Genomic DNA, 21,112 nt, shown 5'->3' with positions numbered 1-21,112 from the left:
AAAAATAATACAATATGTTTTGCTTAAATATTTAAATAGATTATCATACATATTATTATACGAAATTTTGTGTTCGCGATCACAAAATTAATTTGTTATGTTATATGGATATTGCTTTTTAAATTATATCTGATTAATAACGGATCAGATTATTTTTAATCTGGATTCTTTTTGTGCATTCCCCATCCGTGAAAACATTTTATAAATCGTTTGGATTCTTTATTCTTTAATGTTAAGAATAATTTGCGCGGCTTTTCAGGTTGCTTAATACGCAAATGTTGAATATAAACCTAAAAAATTTAGCAGATAAAAAAAAAAGATTTTTTGTAAAAATCTAAAAATACTTGTGCTGATTTATAAGCGAGCTTGATTTCCACTTCGCTACATTTGGATCCAAGCCAAAGAAATACTTGTTCGCCATTATCTAAAATCATAATGTCATCATCAGCCAGATCATCCTGGCAAAAATCGGAACACTTTTCGGCAACTGTGAAATATCCTTTTTCGTTGGAACATCGAAATAATCGAGTATAATTCATAAAATCTGCATCTTTTTCATAATCTTTGCGACCTCCTAAAGCTACCCAAAAGAAATTTTCGGGCTCTTCACCTTCATTTAAAATCTAAAATATTAAGTTAAAAAAAAGACGAATCCGAGTTTCGTTTATAACTTACCTGCAAAGTGTTCCACGGGTTGTTAAACATTTGTTCAGCTATTTCCTGAATTAATTTTGATTCTTCTGCAGAAGCCTTTGAACCAATCCATACATAAACAATTCCAGATTGTGACTCGTTATTTGTTTCGAATGGAACATATAAAAGATAACTAAAAAATTATTTTAGAAAAAATTTGTTTTAAATATGTTTGCAGTTAGTTTCTTACTTAAATGCTGAATTTAAATGTGCAGCATCTGGGTTAATTTGAATTAAACGAGTACACAAAGCTCCCCCGTTCGATCTTAAGTGATAAAATTCTACTGCTTTCTTTTCATTTTCCGTTCTATCTTTTCTTTTACCCGTATGAATTATAAATTTTCTTTTAAAATGTGACATAAATTTTAAGTTTTCTTGTTGTTGGTGAATTCTTATAACTTCTATATCATCGCCGAACATTGTTTTGAATTTCTTTTGTAAAGTAAAAGTGAAAGTCAACCAACCCATATTACCTGCATCACGACCTTGCCAGAAATAAACAACATATTGAATTTCATCTTCCGCAAATTTCGGATCGTCAGCTCCCTCTTCATCACTAACTGGCAAACAATACCGGCACAAGAAAACGTAACACTCTGCAGTATAAAAATGGCCAAGTTCTTCTTCAGGAAGACGAACAAATTTCTTCCCTTCTAATACAAATGATTCCATTGCTTCTAAATCGTAATTCCAATCTTCTTCTAGTTGAAGCGCTTCTTCTAAATTCATGGCTTGTTGTCTTGGTAAAAATAAAGCTGCCAAATCTGCCCGTGTCTCCTGTTGCTTAGCCCATTTCGTTAAATCTGCACCGGTCTTGGCTACAGAATTTGCCGTTCTTGTAAAATCAACAGCGATCACTTCGTCCCAGCCAATAAATTTAGATTTAAAAATTTGGGTCTCAATTCCTTCTTGTACTCGAGTTACTAAGGCATGTTCCGGTCTCTTGATCATGGAAAACAATTCCTGAGACAGTTTTATAGCTGCTGCCTTTACCAGTCTTGTTGATTTCTTTCCAAACCAAACAAACATGTCAATGAAACAGTCGAGTATATACACATTTTTACTATTTAGCAGAGTATGCATAAGTTTTTTTTCGGGAATTTCAACTTGAGGTAACTCCAAGTATCCCATTCCCAGTTGTACTTGATATAATCGCGGAGATACAGGTTCAAAATCTTCTGAAACGGTTTCTGGAATTAATTTCTTGGCAACTTCTTCAGGAATAACGTTCAGCATTTCCCAAAAGTCTGAGCTCTCTGAACCTTGATTTTCTTGCAATATTTCAGCCTTATTTTTTCTTTCATTCTTATTTATTTTTTCAGCCATCAAGCGAGACTTGGATTTTAGTGTATTTTTAGATTTTTTTCCAAACCATAAAAATATTTTCAAGCCGGCGTCTAACATAAAATTAAATCTTGGGTCGAGTGAATCATATGAAATTGGGACTGGTTCCATGTGCACTGATGATCCATCAGAGTGAACCCGATAAAAACGTGTCACATATGTAGAATCCTCAAAAGTGTAAAAGCCGGTAGCTGTACGACCACCTTGAATGTATGTTATCTAAAATAATATATAATTAAAATATATTGTCTGCAAATATAATTAAAATATATTGTCTTTTTTAATTCTTACTCCTGTATCGAATAATGCTAAAAATTCTTCTGACTCATCCCCTTGCTCTTCTCTTATAGTTCTGCAACGTGCGCCCAAATAATTTCTTAGATTGACAGCGTGAATAGCAGCACAAGCTCGCTTATCAAGTGTGGCTTGACTTCCAATTAAGAAAAAAATTTCCCAATTTAATGATCCCATGTCGTCAAAACCAGTTTTTAATATGATATAACAATCTCCTTCATAAAATTTACCATGCGTACATTCATCAACTTTATTTGGAAGAAAATTTTCGATTTCCCAAACGGTTAAACCTGGTAACTGTCCATCATCTTTATCAAATATTTTGGAATAATCCAATGGAGGCTTTTCCAAAGATTCATCCCACCTTTTCGGTTTTAAACTTTCCGGTCGTTCTCCTATGGTTTCAGACATTTCATCATTAATACCATCATTTATATGACGGTCGTGTGCTACATCTTTCATCCCCTTCAAAATTTTCGCCGAATCTTGATTTGATTCACTTCTTGGACCCCGACGTAAACGTATTTTCCTTGCAATAGGATCTGATTTGGGAACACTTGTTGTTGGAATCGAAGATGGTATATTCGCCCCAGCTAATTGTAATTGTGTTTGCAATGAAAAATCAATGTTATAAAATTCTATTCCAGCTCCTTTTCCAGCTTCCCTAGGTTTAGGAGGCATAATCAAATTTGGATTGTTGCTTAAATCTAATTCTTCAAGATCTGAGAGTAGATATATAGCTTCAGGCAAAGTGATTAATTTGTTCGAGCTCAAATTTAATTTTTTTAAGCCCCCACATCTAAAAAGTCCTTCAGGAAGAATTTCTAACTGATTATTAGAAGCAGAAAATATTACCAAATTGAAAAGTTTTCCAATTCCCGAAGGTATTCCTTCAAAATCTAAATTATTATCATTTAAGTACAAATGCCGCAAATTAACTAATTTACAAAGAGCTGGAGGCAGTGATTTCAATTGATTTCTAGATAAATTCAAAATCTCCAACTTTTGCCAAAACTCCACATTTCCTGATAATTCAGTTATTTCATTGTCACTCAAATTTAATCGCTTCAAGGTTATGATATTATAAATGCAATCTGGTACTTTTGACAAAGAATTTTCAGAAAGATCTAATTCTGATAAATTCGATAAACTATCTAATGTAGTTGGAAAATTTAAAAGCGTTCGTTGCGTGTTTTTCATATTTAACACTTCTAAATTATGCAAAGATGGAAGCTGCCTTAGTTGAAAATGCTCCAAAGGATTATTCGCTAAAATAAGAGTTTGCAAGTTTGCCAGTCGTCGAGTTTGTGGTGGTAAAGTTCCCAAATTATTGTCCGATAAATCCAGAAATAATAGATCTGTTAAGTGTATAAACAAAGATGTCGGTATTGTTTCGATCTGATTATTACTTAAATTTAACACTAGTAAACTCTTTGCTTTCTCAAGCCCTTCTGGCACTTCTTTTAAACGATTATAAGACAAATCTAATGATGTCAGTTCGTCTAAATGAAATAATTCTGGAGGAACTCCAGAAGACTTTATATTATTGTGTCGCAAGTTCAATGAACGAAGGCGATCTAATTCTGTAAGCTCTCCAAATACTTTTTCTAATTTATTGTTTTTCAATGACAAATGTTCTAATTTCTGTAAATGCCCCAATTCCTCTGGTATTTCATTCAGAAAAGTTTTATCTAATTTTAGCCACTGGACACGTGACATAAGGCGCACAGCCTGAGGAAATTGATCTCCCTAAAAATAATGGAAATGTTATTTGATTTATGCTTTACAGGAATATAAATATAATCAAAATTGCTAGTTTTGCGCACATTTTTATTTGATTAAATTTCATTTCACTTTCATAGTTTTCTAGGCCATTTAATAAAAAAAAAACATTGACAGAACAGGTCAGTTTCAGTTCATTGTTCTACATAAAAATAAATTCTCATTTTAAACTTAAAAATTAACATATTTGTATAAAATTAGTATATTATATACATATATACGCAAAATGTCTGATGAATCCATTTCTTCATTTTTGTTTGAGTGAACTTTTAAATCTTCAGATTGGTTATTTAGAAAGTATGAAATTTGTAGTACATATGGGTACACATATGTACATACATATTAATGTGAAATATGTACGAAATCAAGGAATTCAGATAATTTTTCATTCTGAATCATTTAAATAAAAAGTTGACTTGACTATCTAAGTATTACACTTGAAAACAATATGTACATACACATACATATTGCAATTGTTTTGTTTTTTTTAATATTTTATTGTCTTAAATGTACTGACTAAACTAGTGACAACTAATTCATTTGTAAAAATGTGAATGTAATGTGAAAAGTATTTATTTCACTTTTGAATATTTCACACACCATTTTTGATAAAAAAAAAAACGCAAATACAAAATTTACTATGTATACAAAATAATAATCTTACACCAAATGCATTTTCTGAGAAATCCACTCCTCTAACGAAAGGCAACACACCCGTATTCGCCATAAAAAAAAATTATAAATTTTTTATCCTTCCCGATTCCAAAGCATACTAAAAAAAATTTTAACATTTACATTTCGTTTTCGTACTACATACTGTCATTTTGACGTTACAAATTTGCAAAAACGTCAAATTTATGTCAATGTCATCCTAAAATAGGAAAACATTTACGGATAATTAATAAAAAAAAGGGTGGGATAATTGAGAAAACCACACAGAAACTATTATTATAAAAAAAACGGCACATGTAATAATATGCGTAATATGTGGCCTTCTAGGAGACCAAAAGTATTTTAACTTAAGTGTGATTCGTTTTTTTTATTTTCTTGTACTGTTGAAATTTGCACCCCTAAACCTAGACGGAGTCAACTCGAAATTAAATGAAATTGATTTTTCGTCGTTATATAAAGTGCACATATATTAGCTTTCTTTCACTATATTATGTTAAAGTGTATATAAACATAAAGCGAACACTATAAAGTGTAAACCGTGAACGATTTCTGTTCTCCGTCTTGAAATTTCCGAATTGAATAATATTAGTTTTTTTATATAATATAATAAAGTCTGCAAAATACAAACAGCGGCAAAATCAGTATTTTGCATAAAAAAATCACCAGAGATAAAGTAGGATATAGACTATTTTATCACCGTCGGTTAAGTTCGCAACAGTAGTTTCGCTTAAGTCTGGTTAGTCTCATTTATATACATACATAATATGTATGTGTTTTGCTCATGCATATATTATGTACTTATTATGTAATTGCTACTTAAACACGAATAAGATTGATAAGGTTTTACTGTACGTACATAGCTAAATACAGCTAATTAAAAATCAATCATTTTTACTAATTAAATACATATATACATATGTATATATAAATAATAAATTCAATTAGAATCTATTATACGAGTACATCATTAAATAGAACCCAAAAAGTGTATCAAGTACAAAAAATGTGCAATGCAAACAGGGATGTACATATGTATGTATATGCAAATATATAAGTATTTATAACGGGACGTTTATAGCTAGAATGATTCAAAGGTTTTTTTTATTTACATAACGTATGTAAATAATTTTCCAAAAAGTACGCATTATTGTTTGATAGTAAGAAAAATATATTTACAATATCAAATTTACATTATTTTTATCAGAATTGCTTTTTTTTAACAAGATGGAAAAATAATAATAATAGTAATATAACATTACGTATGATTTTTATATTAATCCTGAAAGACATACATAATTGATGCAAATATTTTACATGAATGTGTTACAGTAATATAATATAATATCAAATTGTTCTTGAATAAAATATTAGAAAGGACATCCAGGATCATAGCTTAAATTACGAAAAATAGCTGCCGCAGCCGCTGCTGTTGTTAATAAAGTACAAGAATTTGAAGAATATGAAGAAAGTGCTGCTGTACAATAAGGTAAAGTTGCAGAAGGATGTTGTTCGCTATTGGCACGTTCTTTTTCAACGGAAGCATGTCGACGTAGCTGTTCTAACCGTAATTGGTTTTGTCGTTTCCATTTTGTTCTGCAAATATATTCATAAATATTTAACAAAATATAATTTAATGACAAAGCTGTGGGCACAAAACAAGAAGTTTAATTTTCTAACAGAATTAAATATTGTAAATAATCAACAACCTGGCGTTGAATAATTTTTTTATGTTAAACAAACAAGCTTTGCTAAATTTCATGATTGTAAAATTAAATTACCTCCGATTTTGATACCATGTTTTGACTTGTGTTTCAGATAAATTTAAAGTTTCCGCCACTTCACTACGATCAGCTACAGATAAATATTTTTGACAACGAAACTTTCTTTCAAGAAATGCTAATTGTGCATGAGTAAACGCAGTTCGTCGTCTTCTAGGTTTTCGACTTATTTTAGTTATTGTATTTGGTTTCTTAAGTAATTGCTCATTACTATTTGATAGTAATATATTTGATGTTGTTGAATCACCAAACATATGTAAATTATTACCATTATGATCATGATGAGATTGATGTTGACGAACAATATTAATATTATTACCACATAATTTACTTGGATTTGAATAATTTGTATCTGATGATGATTGATCTTCTACATCTACTTCAATATTATCATCCAAGATTTCTGGATCATCTTAAAATAATTAATATGAAAAGATAATATAAAATTGTTTAAAATATAATTCAACTAAATTTGAATATTTATGTACGTATGTATGTGATTAGATATAATTTGGTTAAATTTGAAAATAGAACATGAATTAAAATTAAGTAAATTTTATTAATTGTAATCATCTACTGTTAAAAACTTAATTAACAAGAAAACTTAAATTTCAATTAAAATGAACTGATCAGCTATTTTGTTTTGGTAGAATAATTATACATTTCCATAATTTTGAAATCTTCTCTACTTAATTCTTTTATAGAGGCAAATGAAATTAAAATTTACAAGAATTTTTTTTCATAGATTAAGTAGCTTTAAGTATGTTCAAAAATTGTATTTGATGTAAATTTAATTCATTGCATCAAAAGTTAAAAAAAATTAATGAAAAATTTTCAAATCACAGATGCAATCTTTCCTTTCATTTAGACAAAAACAATATTTAAACATAATACTTATATAATATGAAAAAAAAAAAAAATTTGCTTAAAATATGTAAATCTTAACTACATCCGTCGGAATAAAAAATTTTTATTTAATTACAAATTCGCTTTACTCACATAATTAAATGCATTTATCTTTTATTAGAAAAAGATCTCTTAATTCATTTTTTAAAAAAATCACAACCCCTACTTAATAGTATTAATATACTAATATTAATACTCTAAAGAACTCTAATATATTTTTTTCTTGAATATTATTTTAAATCTAATTAATATTAGATTTCCTATCCTATCCTATCAATCCGCAATCTGAATAGAGGTCTTATTTAAGTAATTTAATTTGTATTTACATTTAATTAACATAATACTCTTAATAATACATTTATGATAATAATCACAGTAGTATATAATAATAACAATAAAAATCTAATTTAATCAATTTAACAAAAAGTAATTATAAAAAATAAATAAGTTACGGACTAATCTAACAAAAATAAAAAAAAAAATTGTTAATTTTGAAAACAACATAAAATTTTCGAGTAACATTAGTTATACTATTCAATTTATAAGCAATTTAAATGCTTAAATTGGGTGTTAATGATCTTAATCTATTTAGTTTTGTAATTTGCTACAAAATTTGAATTGTAATTTTTATTCATATTTCTATTTCCAATTATATGTACATTCTTATATTTTTAAATTTCTATATCTTGGAGCAAATTTTAAATTCATATAAATTTTTAAAATTCATTAAACGACCCAATTTTCATTTCAAAAGTTCAATTTTCTAATATTTTAATTGCTAAATTTTATAATATTAAGAATCATTTCTATTGTATTAAATGTATGCATGTATATGGATTTAAAATTTTACTATGTACGAATATCCGCCAATTAAAGTATGACTAAGATTATTTTTGAAATTATTTAAAAATTATTCCAAATTAACAAAAATTTTAGGCACTAGTTGTGGAATCAATAAGCCTTTATTTATAATTTCATAATTGAAAAACATTAATTTAAAAGTAAATGTTAATTGATCTCAATATTTTTTAAAAATAAAATTAAAAATTATTTAACATAAGGTTATTTACTTTTAATTTAAGCTCTTGTTTAAGCTCTATTCGAATTTTAATTACATAAAATTTTTAATATAGGCTCGAGTAATTAAAAAAAACAACACATACGTGATTAATTAAAATGGGATGTAAATGAAAAATAACATATATTTCTTAAAAATCTTAATTTTGAAATAAAATATATTATTAGGTAATTACTAATTGATAAATTCAATAATATTGTTATTAATATAGAAATGTTACTTAATAATTTATACAATTATTTCATATTTGAAAGTCATGAATAAAATCTAAATTTCTTTATATTTAATATTTTCTTAAATTTAGATTTAATTATCATATTTTTATACAGAATATGTAAAATAAGAAAAAAAATTTCTTTTTACCTTCATCATTTGAACTTTCAGTCTTAATTAATTCACCAAGAATATCTTTTATTAAAAATGATTTTGAACTATCTTGCATATTTATAACATTTTAATTTTAATATAGCTTTTTTAAAAATTAAATTATTTTAAATTTTATTGGAAATATTATGGTTTTAATAATTAATTCTAAATTTTCATAATAAATTCTTAATTATTTTTTTCTTTGATATTCTATTATTCTTTAATTGATTCAATATTCAAGTTTTAAACGTTTACCATTTAATTTCTTTCTTTTTCAAATTCAAATTTTTTTTTTCTTTTTTTTTTTTTAATTCACATACACTTTATTCATAAATATTCGATATCCATTGAGATAATTATTATTTTTATTCTGTATATTTTATTATTTTCCTTATGTTAAATTTTCCGAATTCAATTTTACATTCTATATCAGTGGTTTTAAAATCAATTTAAATATTTTTATTCGAATAAAATGAAAATGTACAAGTGTAGGCAGCAGTAAAAAGAAACATTTTTAAAAATTAAATTGAAAAAAAAAAATTATTTTAAAAAGGATATAAAAAATTACATAAATAAGTACAGTATGTGTATATGTAGATGTGTGCAGAAAAAAAAATTTAAATAATTTTAATGATATTTTTTTATTTATTTTTTATTTTCTTTTTTTTTTTCTTATTTTTTTTTTCCTCTATTACAGAAACGTTAAATTGCTTTTAAGTATATCGTCAGACTTTTAATAAATATTTATAAGAAATGAGCATGCAAAAAAAACAAAAATCTTCATATTTTTTTTATATTTTTATTTTTTATTTCTTGTATTTTATAATGATAACTGTATAATGATGACCATTTTTTTTGCGTTTTTTTAACCTTTTTTTTTCCTTTACTTTTTTTTGTATTTTATTTTATTTTTGTTTCTTTTTTTTTCTCAGATGATGTACCCAAACACATTTCATCTTTACTATACCGTTATACACAGGAGATAGCTTTAAATAAGGATTTTAATGAAAAAAAAAATTTTTAGTAAAAAATATTTGATGTGAACAGCATATGACCGAGATCCAAGTAATGCAAATATGACAAAATGCAAATATTTTATTAATAATTTCTAAATTTGTAAGTTATTATTCAAAGAACTTTTAAAATATACATAACATATAATGAACATTTCTTGTAGATCCTGCTTCTACAATACAATTTTGAGGAATATATTAGTTCCCCAAAAGGAAAAGGACTGATATATAATATAATACTTAAAGGACGTCTGCTTTTTATTGAAATAAATATTATTGAAAATGAACTCCTAAAACGGGTCTATTTCCTTGAAGCGAATTTAATTCAAAAGCTGATCATATTTTTGTATAAAACGGTTCAGCCTAAATGGATTTCAAGAACGGATTTTGATTGAAAAGTGAATTTTGATGCAATGAAAATACCACTCTTATTGCAAACAATGCAGTCAATGAAAAGTCATAATTTATACTTTTTTTTTTCTTAACTTTTCCAGTATAATATTAAAAACCATATTACATAAATCAATCAACATCATTTACACCTATATTAAAAAAGACAAAAATTATAAATAACATGAAAATTTAATATACAAAATGCCGCCACCTTATTATTTTTATACATCCAATTGGATAACTGTAATTTTTGTACTTGTATACATATAAAAATTGTGTATTTGTGGGCGGATCTTATATTGTAGAATAAAAAAGGACCTTTTAATATGGTTGGCAAGGTTTTATATCTTTTGTTGATATTATTTATTTTTGATTTTTGATTTTATGATTTTTTAATTTTTCATTTTTCGCTAAATAACAATACTGGAATGCATTTGATTTTATTTTTTCCTTTTACTTTACTTAAAATTTGTTTAAGAGTCCTTTAAAAAATAAAAAAAAAAACATAAAGATAGAAAAAGAAGTAAAATATGTAAATGTAATTGTTTATTTTTCATTTTTGCTTTAAATGTATTTAAGGTCCTTTTAAAATATACGTATAGCATATACATACATACATAATTTGTATATTTTTATTTGAAATAATAATATCCTTGTATTATAATATGTTTTCTAATTGTTATTATTTCGCATTTAATTGTTGTATATTATATGATTGTAGGAACAAGAACAAAAAGAGTGAAACATTTTAAAAAGAACAAAAATATTATAATTATTATATAAATTGAAGTTAATTCATTTTATTGTGCATAATTTAAGAATATAAATGCGATTTATATTTAAATATGCAGATGCACGCACACATTTATATTTTATATATGTGTGGCTGATGGCATTTACATATTTATATAATAACTATTTATTGTGTGTTTTTATGATTTCTATCATATTTATATATTGTTCGTTTTATTTAAAATATTATTTAAATTTTTTCACATAATTTATTCAAATTAAAAAAGGAAAAAATATAAAAAAAAAACTAGAAAAGAAATATAATAAAAATAATATGATTGCTCCTAGAAATTATGATCTTTTAGCCTACCATTTATTTCAATTAATATTATGTATGTATGTATATATTAAGTTGATATAATAAGATTTAGTTTATAGAGAATAATTTTATTATTTTAATTGATTGTACTCGTACAATATTCAAAAATGTAACATGTATACTCTATGTATAAGTCTTAGAAATATAAATATGTAATAACTAGTAGCATAAAGACGGCTTTTAAAAATTATAATATTTTTACTTAGAGTTGATAGAATAAGTATACGCTATGAATTCATAATTGCAGTAATACTCCCTTAATTAAAAATTTTAGTATTATTAAAGTATTAACACACAATTCTGTTTATAATTTTTAATTTCTATGAATTTAAATGTGTAGCAGTACTGTTTGATTTTAATTGCTATTGTAGCAATTGTAGCAATACTGTTTGAAGTCACGGTTATTTACTCTCGTAATCTGAATTGCGTATCAACATTTTCTTTACTACAAAAATTTTAAAATAAGGGATAGTGATAGTTACCGATCCTACTATCTTACTCATCGTTCTCATCACACGATGCTTATGCATTAAATTTTTATCATATCAAATATTAGTAACATTATATAATTACTATTTAATGTACCAAAGCTAACTTAAATAAAACTGCTGCTATAAATATTACGTTTAATAGTAAACAATGAAAATATTTTAAGTTTGCATTAATTTCTGGATATTTTTGTAGCGATTGTATACGTGCAAATGTACAAAAAATATAACATTAAAATATGTGTTTAGAACTTAAAGAGTAAAAATGTTATATAAAAGTCAAATATAAATTATTATTATGCTGTTATATGCACCCTAGGCATAGTAGATCCTTAATTACAGTTAAGTTTTTTTTTTCGTTATTCTTAAATCCTTTTTAAAGACGTATTTCTAAATATTGTAGTATGTATGTATACATACATAATATATGTATAATGCAACTGATTACAGAATACAAGCACGTACATAAATTCATATACTACATAGATATAAAATAGAAGAATTAAAGCAAATTAAAATATAATAAATAAAGATACGTACATATATAACACAGATAATACGACTGATTCGTATATAATACCTGAGCAACATAATGGAAAATTAAATAAGCATAACTAGAAGTTTTGAAATAATAAAACGATGTTTTGTTTAATAAGAGTATGTATGAGATTTATTTTAATTTTCATAATTAAAATGATTGAAAATGATTATTTTTTTTTAATGATAAATACATTACTCCCATTATATAAGTATAAATATTATATATTATGTGAATGATTTTATGCATTAAGCTATAATAGAGATGTACGTTGAATATTTCTAACACTTTATAATGAACAAAATATTAAAATGAATAGAGATTTTTGTGCGCTTTTTTTCATAAAAGGTTTTATATTTATAAAAAAAAAATATATGTACTCGTATGTATGTTTTAGATTTTAATGAGATACTATTTTTGTACTTATTTTATAATAAATATCGTGTATCATATTAAATTGCATGATGTTATACAAAGTAAAACTTATTAATTATAATTAAAATCATAAAATATTCATCATACAAAAATTTATATAAAAATATTTTATTAAAGATATTTTATGAAATTTATATCTAGGTAATCTTTTGATTGTACATATAGTATGAAAATATTTCTAACATCGAGATTATATTATTACTGTATATAATTTTACTTAATTTAGGTTATATTGAATAAGTAATATTTTTTGAATTATGTCGTCATTTAGAATTTAAGTCAATCCCAATGTCTAGCATTGTGAAATACTATTCACAATTCGCTGCTATTAGCTAAGTTGAGCTGCAGGGGTTATGTCACTTTACCTTGTATACGTACATATGTACATATTTTTAAAGCCTATTATCTAGATCTAAAGTTTTGTACACTTAAACACTTAGTACTTATATAAATATTCTATATTACAATTTTATTACTGACAAAACATGCAATCGAGAGACTTTTCCGGCGCGTATTAAATACCAATTAACTATGTATGTATCGACTTTAGTAATACAATTTTAGTTACCGCGAAATCGCTTATAATTCGGAAAATATTGCTATTTTCGAATATATAATTCGGAAATAAAAGTTCAAAACTATGAATCAAGAAATATGTAAATGTTACATTTTTTCACAATAAGGAGCAAGAGTATATAAACTATTCACATACATACATACATACATAAAATTATTTCCTTTACATAAGATTCCTTTTTGTTAAGAATTTCAGATTTTATAGAATTTTAAGAAAATTTTATTTTAAAATTTATTGTATACTTTTATTATTGTAAAGGATATACGTAATTTCCTTTAAATTACCTTTTGACATTGTTAAAAGAAAAAAAAATTTTTTAGTGAAAAGAATTTTTTTATATTTTTATTTAAATTTTGATAAATGTAATTTTAAAGCGACAAGTTGTTTTTAAATTGTGATACGATATTATTTTTGGTTGTGATATGTATGAGATTTTAATTATGTTGAAGAAATTGTCTAACATTTAAAATATCATTATATTAAATTTAACTATAAAATTACAGATTCTATAACTGAGTAGTTTATTATTATATACTGCAATGTAGCAAACACTTTCTTTAAATGTTGAAAAATTAAATTTAAAATATTCTTCATAATTTTTATTAATTATAATATTTTAATATTTAAATTCGTATTTGGAATAATAATTTGTATAAGAGAACATGAGCCATTTAACGAAACAGAATATTGTTTTGCATAAATTGCGTATAAAAGGAATTCTTTAAAAATAAAATAATCAATAAAATAAGATTAAAAATTAAATATTTAAGTTAACAACGAAAGAGGAACAAACCAAAATCATTAAAATAAAACTTTTACTTAAAAATTTACCCTTCATTCCATCAATTTCTAAACTTTTGTTTTTAAAAGAACACTTTTAAAACAAAGGGAATAACAATAAAAATATTAAATGATTCAAGTACATAAAGGCAAATTAATAAAAAGTTTTTTTGTTATTTGATAATTTGTGTAACCTCAAATAATAAAAATCCTTTAAAAAAAAAACAAATATGAAATAAATACGCAAAAGTCTAAATATCAAAAAAAAAAATATAGATAATACAAAAAATAATATATTGGCATTAAAGGATGTATAAAATATGTTATTCAATAATTTTATCCTTATTATATTCCAATTTAACTGACACTCAAGATTACGTGTGACTACACTTGATTTTTTGAATATTTTTTTTGCGTTTTTTTTTTTTTTTTACTGAGACAAGTACATTATTGAGAAATCCTGAAACGTATGTACAAAAAACAAAATCGTTTTATTTTATTTTTACAAAGGGGTGAAATTATCTGTACCTTAATTTATATGTAAAAACCATATGATTGCAAATAAAATGTTTACAGCATACATACATCAATTAAAGAAACGATGAAATATGATATTAACCTTGATAACAGTAAGATATTTGTGAGGATAATAGTTTAAAATGTTAAATAAGTTATTATACCTTTGGCATGATTTAAAAGACATCAAACTTAACGAACAGAACTGATCAGAATTAGATGATATTCTTTTGATATGTCAAACTGAATCGGTTAAGGTTTTATACCTCGAATTTTAATCAAATTTTATTCAAATCCTTTGTGTGCCAATAGAAACCTTAAAATTGTTTAGGCTGTTAGATCTTAAACTAAATGTATCCCTTGTATTATTATCTAAAACAAATGATCAAATTTATTATCATTACAATCTCAAAGTTTTTCTGATATTACAAACGGTACAACACATTTATTATAAATAATAAAAATTTACATTCGCATTTAGTTCAAATATACGTGAAATAAGTATCTATAAATTTTTTAAAATAATGATATTTGTAAGTATACATTATTTTTGTACAATGAAAAAACAAAAAAAAAAAACATACCAATAAATGATTTTTTAGTGTACATTTTTTAATTGTATTCGGTTTTTTAAGGGTTTTTTTTTTTCTTTCAAGAGTTTTCAATAAAATAAGCCTTCCTTATTATTTATAATTATAATTGATGCAAATGATAAAGAAAAAAAAATTTTACTAAATAATTACTTAACAAAAGAATTAAAATAAAAGAAAATTACAAAATATTTATTGTGGATTTTTAAATACAAAAAGAAGAGTTGAATTTTTTCTTTAAAGTTATGATTATATTGCGTATGTATTTATGTATGTATTGACATAATAGTTGTAAATTTGAAAAATTTGGATGTTTTTAGAACAAATATTAAATTAATGTAGACCTTGGCTACAGAACATTTGACTAAATAGAAACGAATCTGTAATGTACTTCTTCAGGTTTGCATTTTTTGTAAAATGGTAATATGTACATATGTATACCATTATCTAACACGAATGTACTGCATAAATTTAGTTGAAATACGAGTGAAATCACTTTAACAAAATTCAACACAAAAATATATTATATTTAATTTAAATTGAATTCGGTTGAATTAGATTTATGATACAATTATTTTTTATATTTAATTTATAAGTTACACTATACTTTAATTGCATTAAAATATTACTCATATACTGTGCGCCTATAAGTTGTACAAATACACATATTTTAACACAAAAATTGAAAAAAAAATATTTTTTACAATCATAGATAATTTTACAATCGTAGGTGTATCCTTTATACCTACGAGCATTATCTAGAAACCCTTTTTAATTAAAAATTTTCTCTATTTAAAATATAAAAATATTATTCGTTTTTAAATAAATCTTAACTAAAATACTTATTTTATTCTTTCTTCTATACTTGGATTTTAAAACAAAATTAAAAAAGAAAAAAAAATCTTTTATTATGTCTAATGAGGATATGAGTAGTGTGTTAAAAAAGTCTGTAGGATTGTAAGGCAAATAAATTATCCACTTTCTTTAACTTTGAAGACATCAATTTTTTTTTTTTTGTTTTTTTTTTTGCTTTTATAATTTTATCACAATATACACTTATATAATATTCTTGTACGTGACAATGACAAAACATGAAAAATAAACATTAGATATTTAAAATAAAATCATATTCACACAATTGTACAAAGATATGTATGTTATATTCATAATATTAAAAAAAAAAAATCCTTATAAAAACGTGTAGCAAGACAGAAAAATTGTTACGGCACAAGTAAATAAAGAGTAGAATATAATAATGGGCGTTTATTGGATTTAATTAATGTACTCCAACATTCAAATTTTTGTTTAATATTACAATTACGCTTTCATAATATAATGTAAACTAAAAACTTTAATGTAAATATCAATTGTTTTAATGAAGATCATCTTTGTTAATGATATCATGGAGAAACTAGTTGAAGCAAACAATAACGCTATGCAGAGACATGACATTATTATGTACATCTTAAAATACAATAACAGTACTAGCTTAGAAAAAATAAAATAAAATATTTTTTACTTAACCCAAACTCAAATATTATATCTTAAACTATAAAATCAAGAATTTTAAATACTTGATAAGCAATTCCCACAATATAAAACTTAAAAAATTAAAATTTTGCAATCAATTATAGTTTATAACTATTTTAATAATTAACTATTAATAAGTCACTTTAAAATATATACATAAATGAATTAAAAACAATAACATAATAGCCATGGACATTGTTTACATATGTACATATGTAAATACTTAATTTTTATAAACTGAACTCAATTTGTATTTCTACAAATTTTTGAAACAATCTTCCATTCACAATATTACTTAAAATTCATATCCTCTAGACCGTAACATCGCCAGTATATACTAAAATATAAAAATATTATGTGTATATAAATATGTAAAGCTTTAAGACATAAAAAACAAGTATTGTTTTAGGGTTTGTGATGATATTTTGATGGATAATAGACGAATAGAAAAAAAAAAAACAGGATAATTGCAAATAATTGCAATTTAAACTTTTTACGTTTTTGTTCTATTTATTTATATATATATATTTTTTTTTTCATTTTATTATTGTGTGCGGTTTAATACATTATAATATAGAAGTTAAATCAAAACCACAGGACACACATACAAAATTACAACCTTTTGTATCCTGCTGGGACTTTATTATATTTTTACCTTAAGGTTATTTTCTAATTTATTTCATATTAGAGTTCATTAAAAATTTAAAACGTTTTGCATAAAAATGTTGGAAAATTAGTAACATAATTTGAATATTTGTTATGTACGTTTATTAGTTAACTAATTTGTTATGATTTTTCTTGGTCTGATTTATTTTATTCATATAAAATATATAGATCTGCATATATTATAAAGTATTTTTTTATTTTTTTTTTTTAATTTGCATATTATACGTATATTTTTGTATTATTTTTCATTTACTAAAATCTGTTAAAATTTTTTGATTTTTGAATTCATCTCTGATTTTTTTTATATGTACATATGTATGTACATATAATATTGAGTAATCCTTCAGTAAAAACATCAAAAAATTATTATTATTAAAGTTATTGCTACTAGCTGTTAATGTAAAACCTTACATAAGAATGTTAACATTCTGCCGACGGTGAAGTTAAATTTCTTTTATTAGAAAATTATTGTACATCGAACATACAAGTAAATATCTATGTAACAAATTCTGAATTTAATATTTAATTTTATCATTCAAAAGCAAATTATCTACTGCTTATTCATAATCAACTTTAAAATATTTTTATAAACATAGAGTTCCTAATTTCCCTCTTGCACAAAATAATGTAAATGTAAAAGACAAACTATAACAAATTGAATAAGTTCCAATTGGCAGTTTTACAGTTGGAAAGAAAAAACTATACCCTTTTAGAAAATAATGTTCTTATCATCACTTTTCTATAATTAATAAAACTGAAATAATAATTAAAACAAGCATTAAAATAGATTTTTAATATTAATTTATTTTCTTATTTGCATTAAATTTAAATAGAAATTGATTTTATTATTAGTACACTTTATTTTAAAAACACTTATTTAAGTATATAGAAAATTAAAGACTCTGGCAATTGATTATCTATTATTTGATTTGATTTAGGTATTTAATTTCAAAATTTTATTACTTGAATGAATTCACAACGTATTAATTTGCATTTGGCATAATACATCGAATATTTAATTTAACTATTATTTTAATATTTCCATTTTATTATAAATATAATGTATATTGTAATTTGTGCATAAAATTTTCAATTATAATTGAGTACTTATGTGCAAAAATTACATTAAAATTAAAAGTTTTTTCTTTTCGTATTGCGAGGAATAGTAAAACCACGTAAAACACAAATCAAGAATTCAAAAATTTTCAATTAGTTTTAGATTAATTATGTATGAATTATTTTGTTCATAAATAACCGGCTGATTTTAGCAATTAATCTGAATTACATTAAACAATTAAATATATATATATACTATATGAGACGCCAATAAAAAACGAATTAAAAATGCTTTTATTTACAATATTTAAAATATAAATTTTAAACTTAATTAAATTTCTTCTCTATTTTAAAATTTAAACATTCAGTTCGAGTGACACTCTTGAATATAATATTTAATTTACATTAAATATGCTTTTGGTGCATTTCTTAAATCATAAAAATATCACTTTAATTTATTATTAGGATATTTTTTTAAGAGATTTTTATGAAATTTAGGTTTAGCATTCTTATTACAAATATATTCATTTTGAACCTAAATAGCTTAAGAGGATTGTATAATATAAAATTTTTTAATATATTTAATTTGGAGACGTATTTCGCTTTGGTGTGGATGGTGGAAGATCCATTGTTTTACAGACCCAGCCCGCTATATCAACTTCTTCTTCATCAGATTTTGTTATCCATGAATGATTCTACAAAACCAAAAATCACTTTATTTAAACTTTACACAATAAAGTAATATTTTCTAACCAATAAAGTCTTCAGGTCGGCTCTTTCTTCTGGATTTTTTTTCAAACATTTATCAACAAAATCTTTAAACTCATCACTAAAACTGACATGTTCTAGCTTTGGAGGAGGTTCATTTACAATATAGTCTAATAATTCAAATATTGCCATAGATTTTGGTTCTATAACAGCTTGATTAGTTTCCTCACTGGTCTTATTAAAAATAGCATCTAGTGTTTTAGCATCAGGGGGTGGTATTGGATACATTCCAATAGCCATTTCCACTAATGATAGTCCTAATGACCAAATGTCAGATTGAACTGAATAATGTGTCCCTTGAAGACGCTCAGGCTTTAAGGAACAGTGTTGCAAATATCAATTTAATAAAAAAATTAAATATATAAAATAGGAAAATTATATTTACCGACATATAGCTTCTAGTACCGACAAATGAATTTGCCATAGAATCAATTAATTGACCAGATACGCCAAAATCACAAATTTTTATTTCCCCACTACTATTAACCAAAATGTTACTAGGTTTGACATCACGATGCATAATAGCATGTTTATCACGTAAATAACTTAGTCCTTTCAAAACTGCTGACGTAATTTTACCTAAAACAGTTTCTGGAATTCTCCCAGCTCGTTTTAAAATTAAATCCAATGAGCCACCATCCATATATTCCATACAAATGCTGATTTCCCCATCGCTATAAAATGCACCATAGAATCCCACAATATGTGGGAAATTGCATTCATGCAAAATTTTAAGTTCTCTAATAATTTGTTTTTTAATTGATGGTTTTACTTCCAAGTGAATCAATTTACGTGCCATTATTAACTGAGTTGGAATGTGCCTGACTTTAACGACCACTCCCCCATTTCCTGATCCAAGTTCACCTAGCTTTTCAAGATCCTCTTCACCCAACTCCCCAATTTTTTCTTTTTGACTTAGAAAAACTTTTATTCTTTTTCGCGCTGTATCATCCATTTCCAATTCTTCTAAAGCATCAACGATACCTTCTATATTAGTTTTAGGTTTTCCAAGTAAGCTGAAAGTATAAAGTTGAAAATCAATTTCTTAAAATGAATAAATTTAATACTCTGTTCCAGATGGTGTTTTAAATGGCGGTGTACAAATTTGAGAAGAAGAATCTACAGATCCTGGAGGCAAAGTTAATTTTAATTTATTTTTCGACATAATTTTAATTCAGTAAAAACTATTTTATATATTAAAGTTAACAATCAAAACAATTTTGTTTTTAAGAAAATTGACAATTGTTGAATTAAAATGAAAGTGTCATAATGACTAGAATGTGATTAGCATCAAATTGGGGATGTTTACACAGTTGACAGCATAGAAAATTTTAATGAATAGCAGTTTTGTCAAATATTTTAGTACTTATAAAATTCATTTGAACACAAAAAATTAAGCACAAACTTAAATCATTATGCACATAACACAATGATTTTGTCATGTCTTCTACATTATCATTAGAGTCTTCTATTTTTCATATTATTAACCTTTTCATCGGAATTATTTTCATATTTTTTCAAGCACGAAAATTTTTTTTATCTCGACGTTTTATTGTTATTGATAAATTAATACCTTTCGCTTTGTCGTTGCATGCTAATGGTGAATACACAATGTTGAAAAATTGAATCTTTGTAAAATGTCAAATAGTTCAGTAATATCATGTAAACACCCTATTACCTTTAGTACTTAAACTTTATGACAACAGAAAAGTTGCTAACTTAAGTCAGATTTTCCATT

General features: G+C 24.5%; 3 protein-coding genes across 3 annotated transcripts; all 3 read right to left on the bottom strand.

Moving 5' to 3' along the window:
* Positions 1 to 88: 88 nt before the first annotated feature.
* Positions 89 to 4,915, bottom strand: LOC129611289 (protein flightless-1). The gene is made up of 6 exons (XM_055524355.1): positions 4,778 to 4,915; positions 2,329 to 4,080; positions 884 to 2,256; positions 676 to 826; positions 345 to 623; positions 89 to 290 (listed from the first exon to the last, which is right to left on the bottom strand). Exons 1-6 carry the CDS (start codon positions 4,838 to 4,840, stop codon positions 156 to 158), a joined length of 3,753 nt encoding a protein of 1,250 aa, XP_055380330.1. The 5' UTR covers positions 4,841 to 4,915; the 3' UTR covers positions 89 to 155.
* A 1,046-nt stretch (positions 4,916 to 5,961) lies between these two features.
* Positions 5,962 to 9,064, bottom strand: LOC129611412 (barH-like 2 homeobox protein). Its single transcript, XM_055524555.1, has 3 exons — positions 8,911 to 9,064; positions 6,564 to 6,975; positions 5,962 to 6,378 (listed from the first exon to the last, which is right to left on the bottom strand). The coding sequence occupies exons 1-3, from the start codon at positions 8,987 to 8,989 to the stop codon at positions 6,153 to 6,155; spliced, it is 717 nt and encodes a 238-aa protein (XP_055380530.1). The 5' UTR covers positions 8,990 to 9,064; the 3' UTR covers positions 5,962 to 6,152.
* A 9,446-nt stretch (positions 9,065 to 18,510) lies between these two features.
* On the bottom strand, positions 18,511 to 20,624 carry LOC129611365 (dual specificity mitogen-activated protein kinase kinase dSOR1). Its single transcript, XM_055524489.1, has 4 exons — positions 20,442 to 20,624; positions 19,760 to 20,390; positions 19,360 to 19,686; positions 18,511 to 19,301 (listed from the first exon to the last, which is right to left on the bottom strand). The coding sequence occupies exons 1-4, from the start codon at positions 20,537 to 20,539 to the stop codon at positions 19,188 to 19,190; spliced, it is 1,170 nt and encodes a 389-aa protein (XP_055380464.1). The 5' UTR covers positions 20,540 to 20,624; the 3' UTR covers positions 18,511 to 19,187.
* Between the last annotated feature and the right edge of the window lie 488 nt (positions 20,625 to 21,112).

This window comes from Condylostylus longicornis, unplaced genomic scaffold, assembly GCF_029603195.1.
Source record: "Condylostylus longicornis isolate FDR11 unplaced genomic scaffold, ASM2960319v2 ptg000049l, whole genome shotgun sequence".
Classification (NCBI taxonomy): Eukaryota; Metazoa; Arthropoda; class Insecta; order Diptera; family Dolichopodidae; genus Condylostylus; species Condylostylus longicornis.
Note: the sequence above shows the minus strand (reverse complement) of the source record. Positions and strands in the feature narration are given on the sequence as shown.

Bases quoted from the DNA above. Each gene is read 5' to 3' on its own strand.
- LOC129611365 (XM_055524489.1), bottom strand. From the start codon at position 20,539: ATGTCGAAAAATAAATTAAAATTAACTTTGCCTCCAGGATCTGTAGAT. The intron at 20,391-20,441 runs GTATTAAATTTA...TTATACTTTCAG, and splicing joins AAAACACCATCTGGAACAGA to CTTACTTGGAAAACCTAAAA. The intron at 19,302-19,359 runs GTTAGAAAATAT...TTGGTTTTGTAG, and splicing joins CCGACCTGAAGACTTTATTG to AATCATTCATGGATAACAAA.
- LOC129611289 (XM_055524355.1), bottom strand. From the start codon at position 4,840: ATGGCGAATACGGGTGTGTTGCCTTTCGTTAGAGGAGTGGATTTCTCA. The intron at 2,257-2,328 runs GTAAGAATTAAA...ATATTATTTTAG, and splicing joins TAGCATTATTCGATACAGGA to ATAACATACATTCAAGGTGG. The intron at 624-675 runs GTAAGTTATAAA...TTAATATTTTAG, and splicing joins ACCCGTGGAACACTTTGCAG to ATTTTAAATGAAGGTGAAGA.
- LOC129611412 (XM_055524555.1), bottom strand. From the start codon at position 8,989: ATGCAAGATAGTTCAAAATCATTTTTAATAAAAGATATTCTTGGTGAA. The intron at 6,976-8,910 runs GTAAAAAGAAAT...AATTATTTTAAG, and splicing joins TGAAAGTTCAAATGATGAAG to ATGATCCAGAAATCTTGGAT. The intron at 6,379-6,563 runs GTAATTTAATTT...ATATATTTGCAG, and splicing joins ACATGGTATCAAAATCGGAG to AACAAAATGGAAACGACAAA.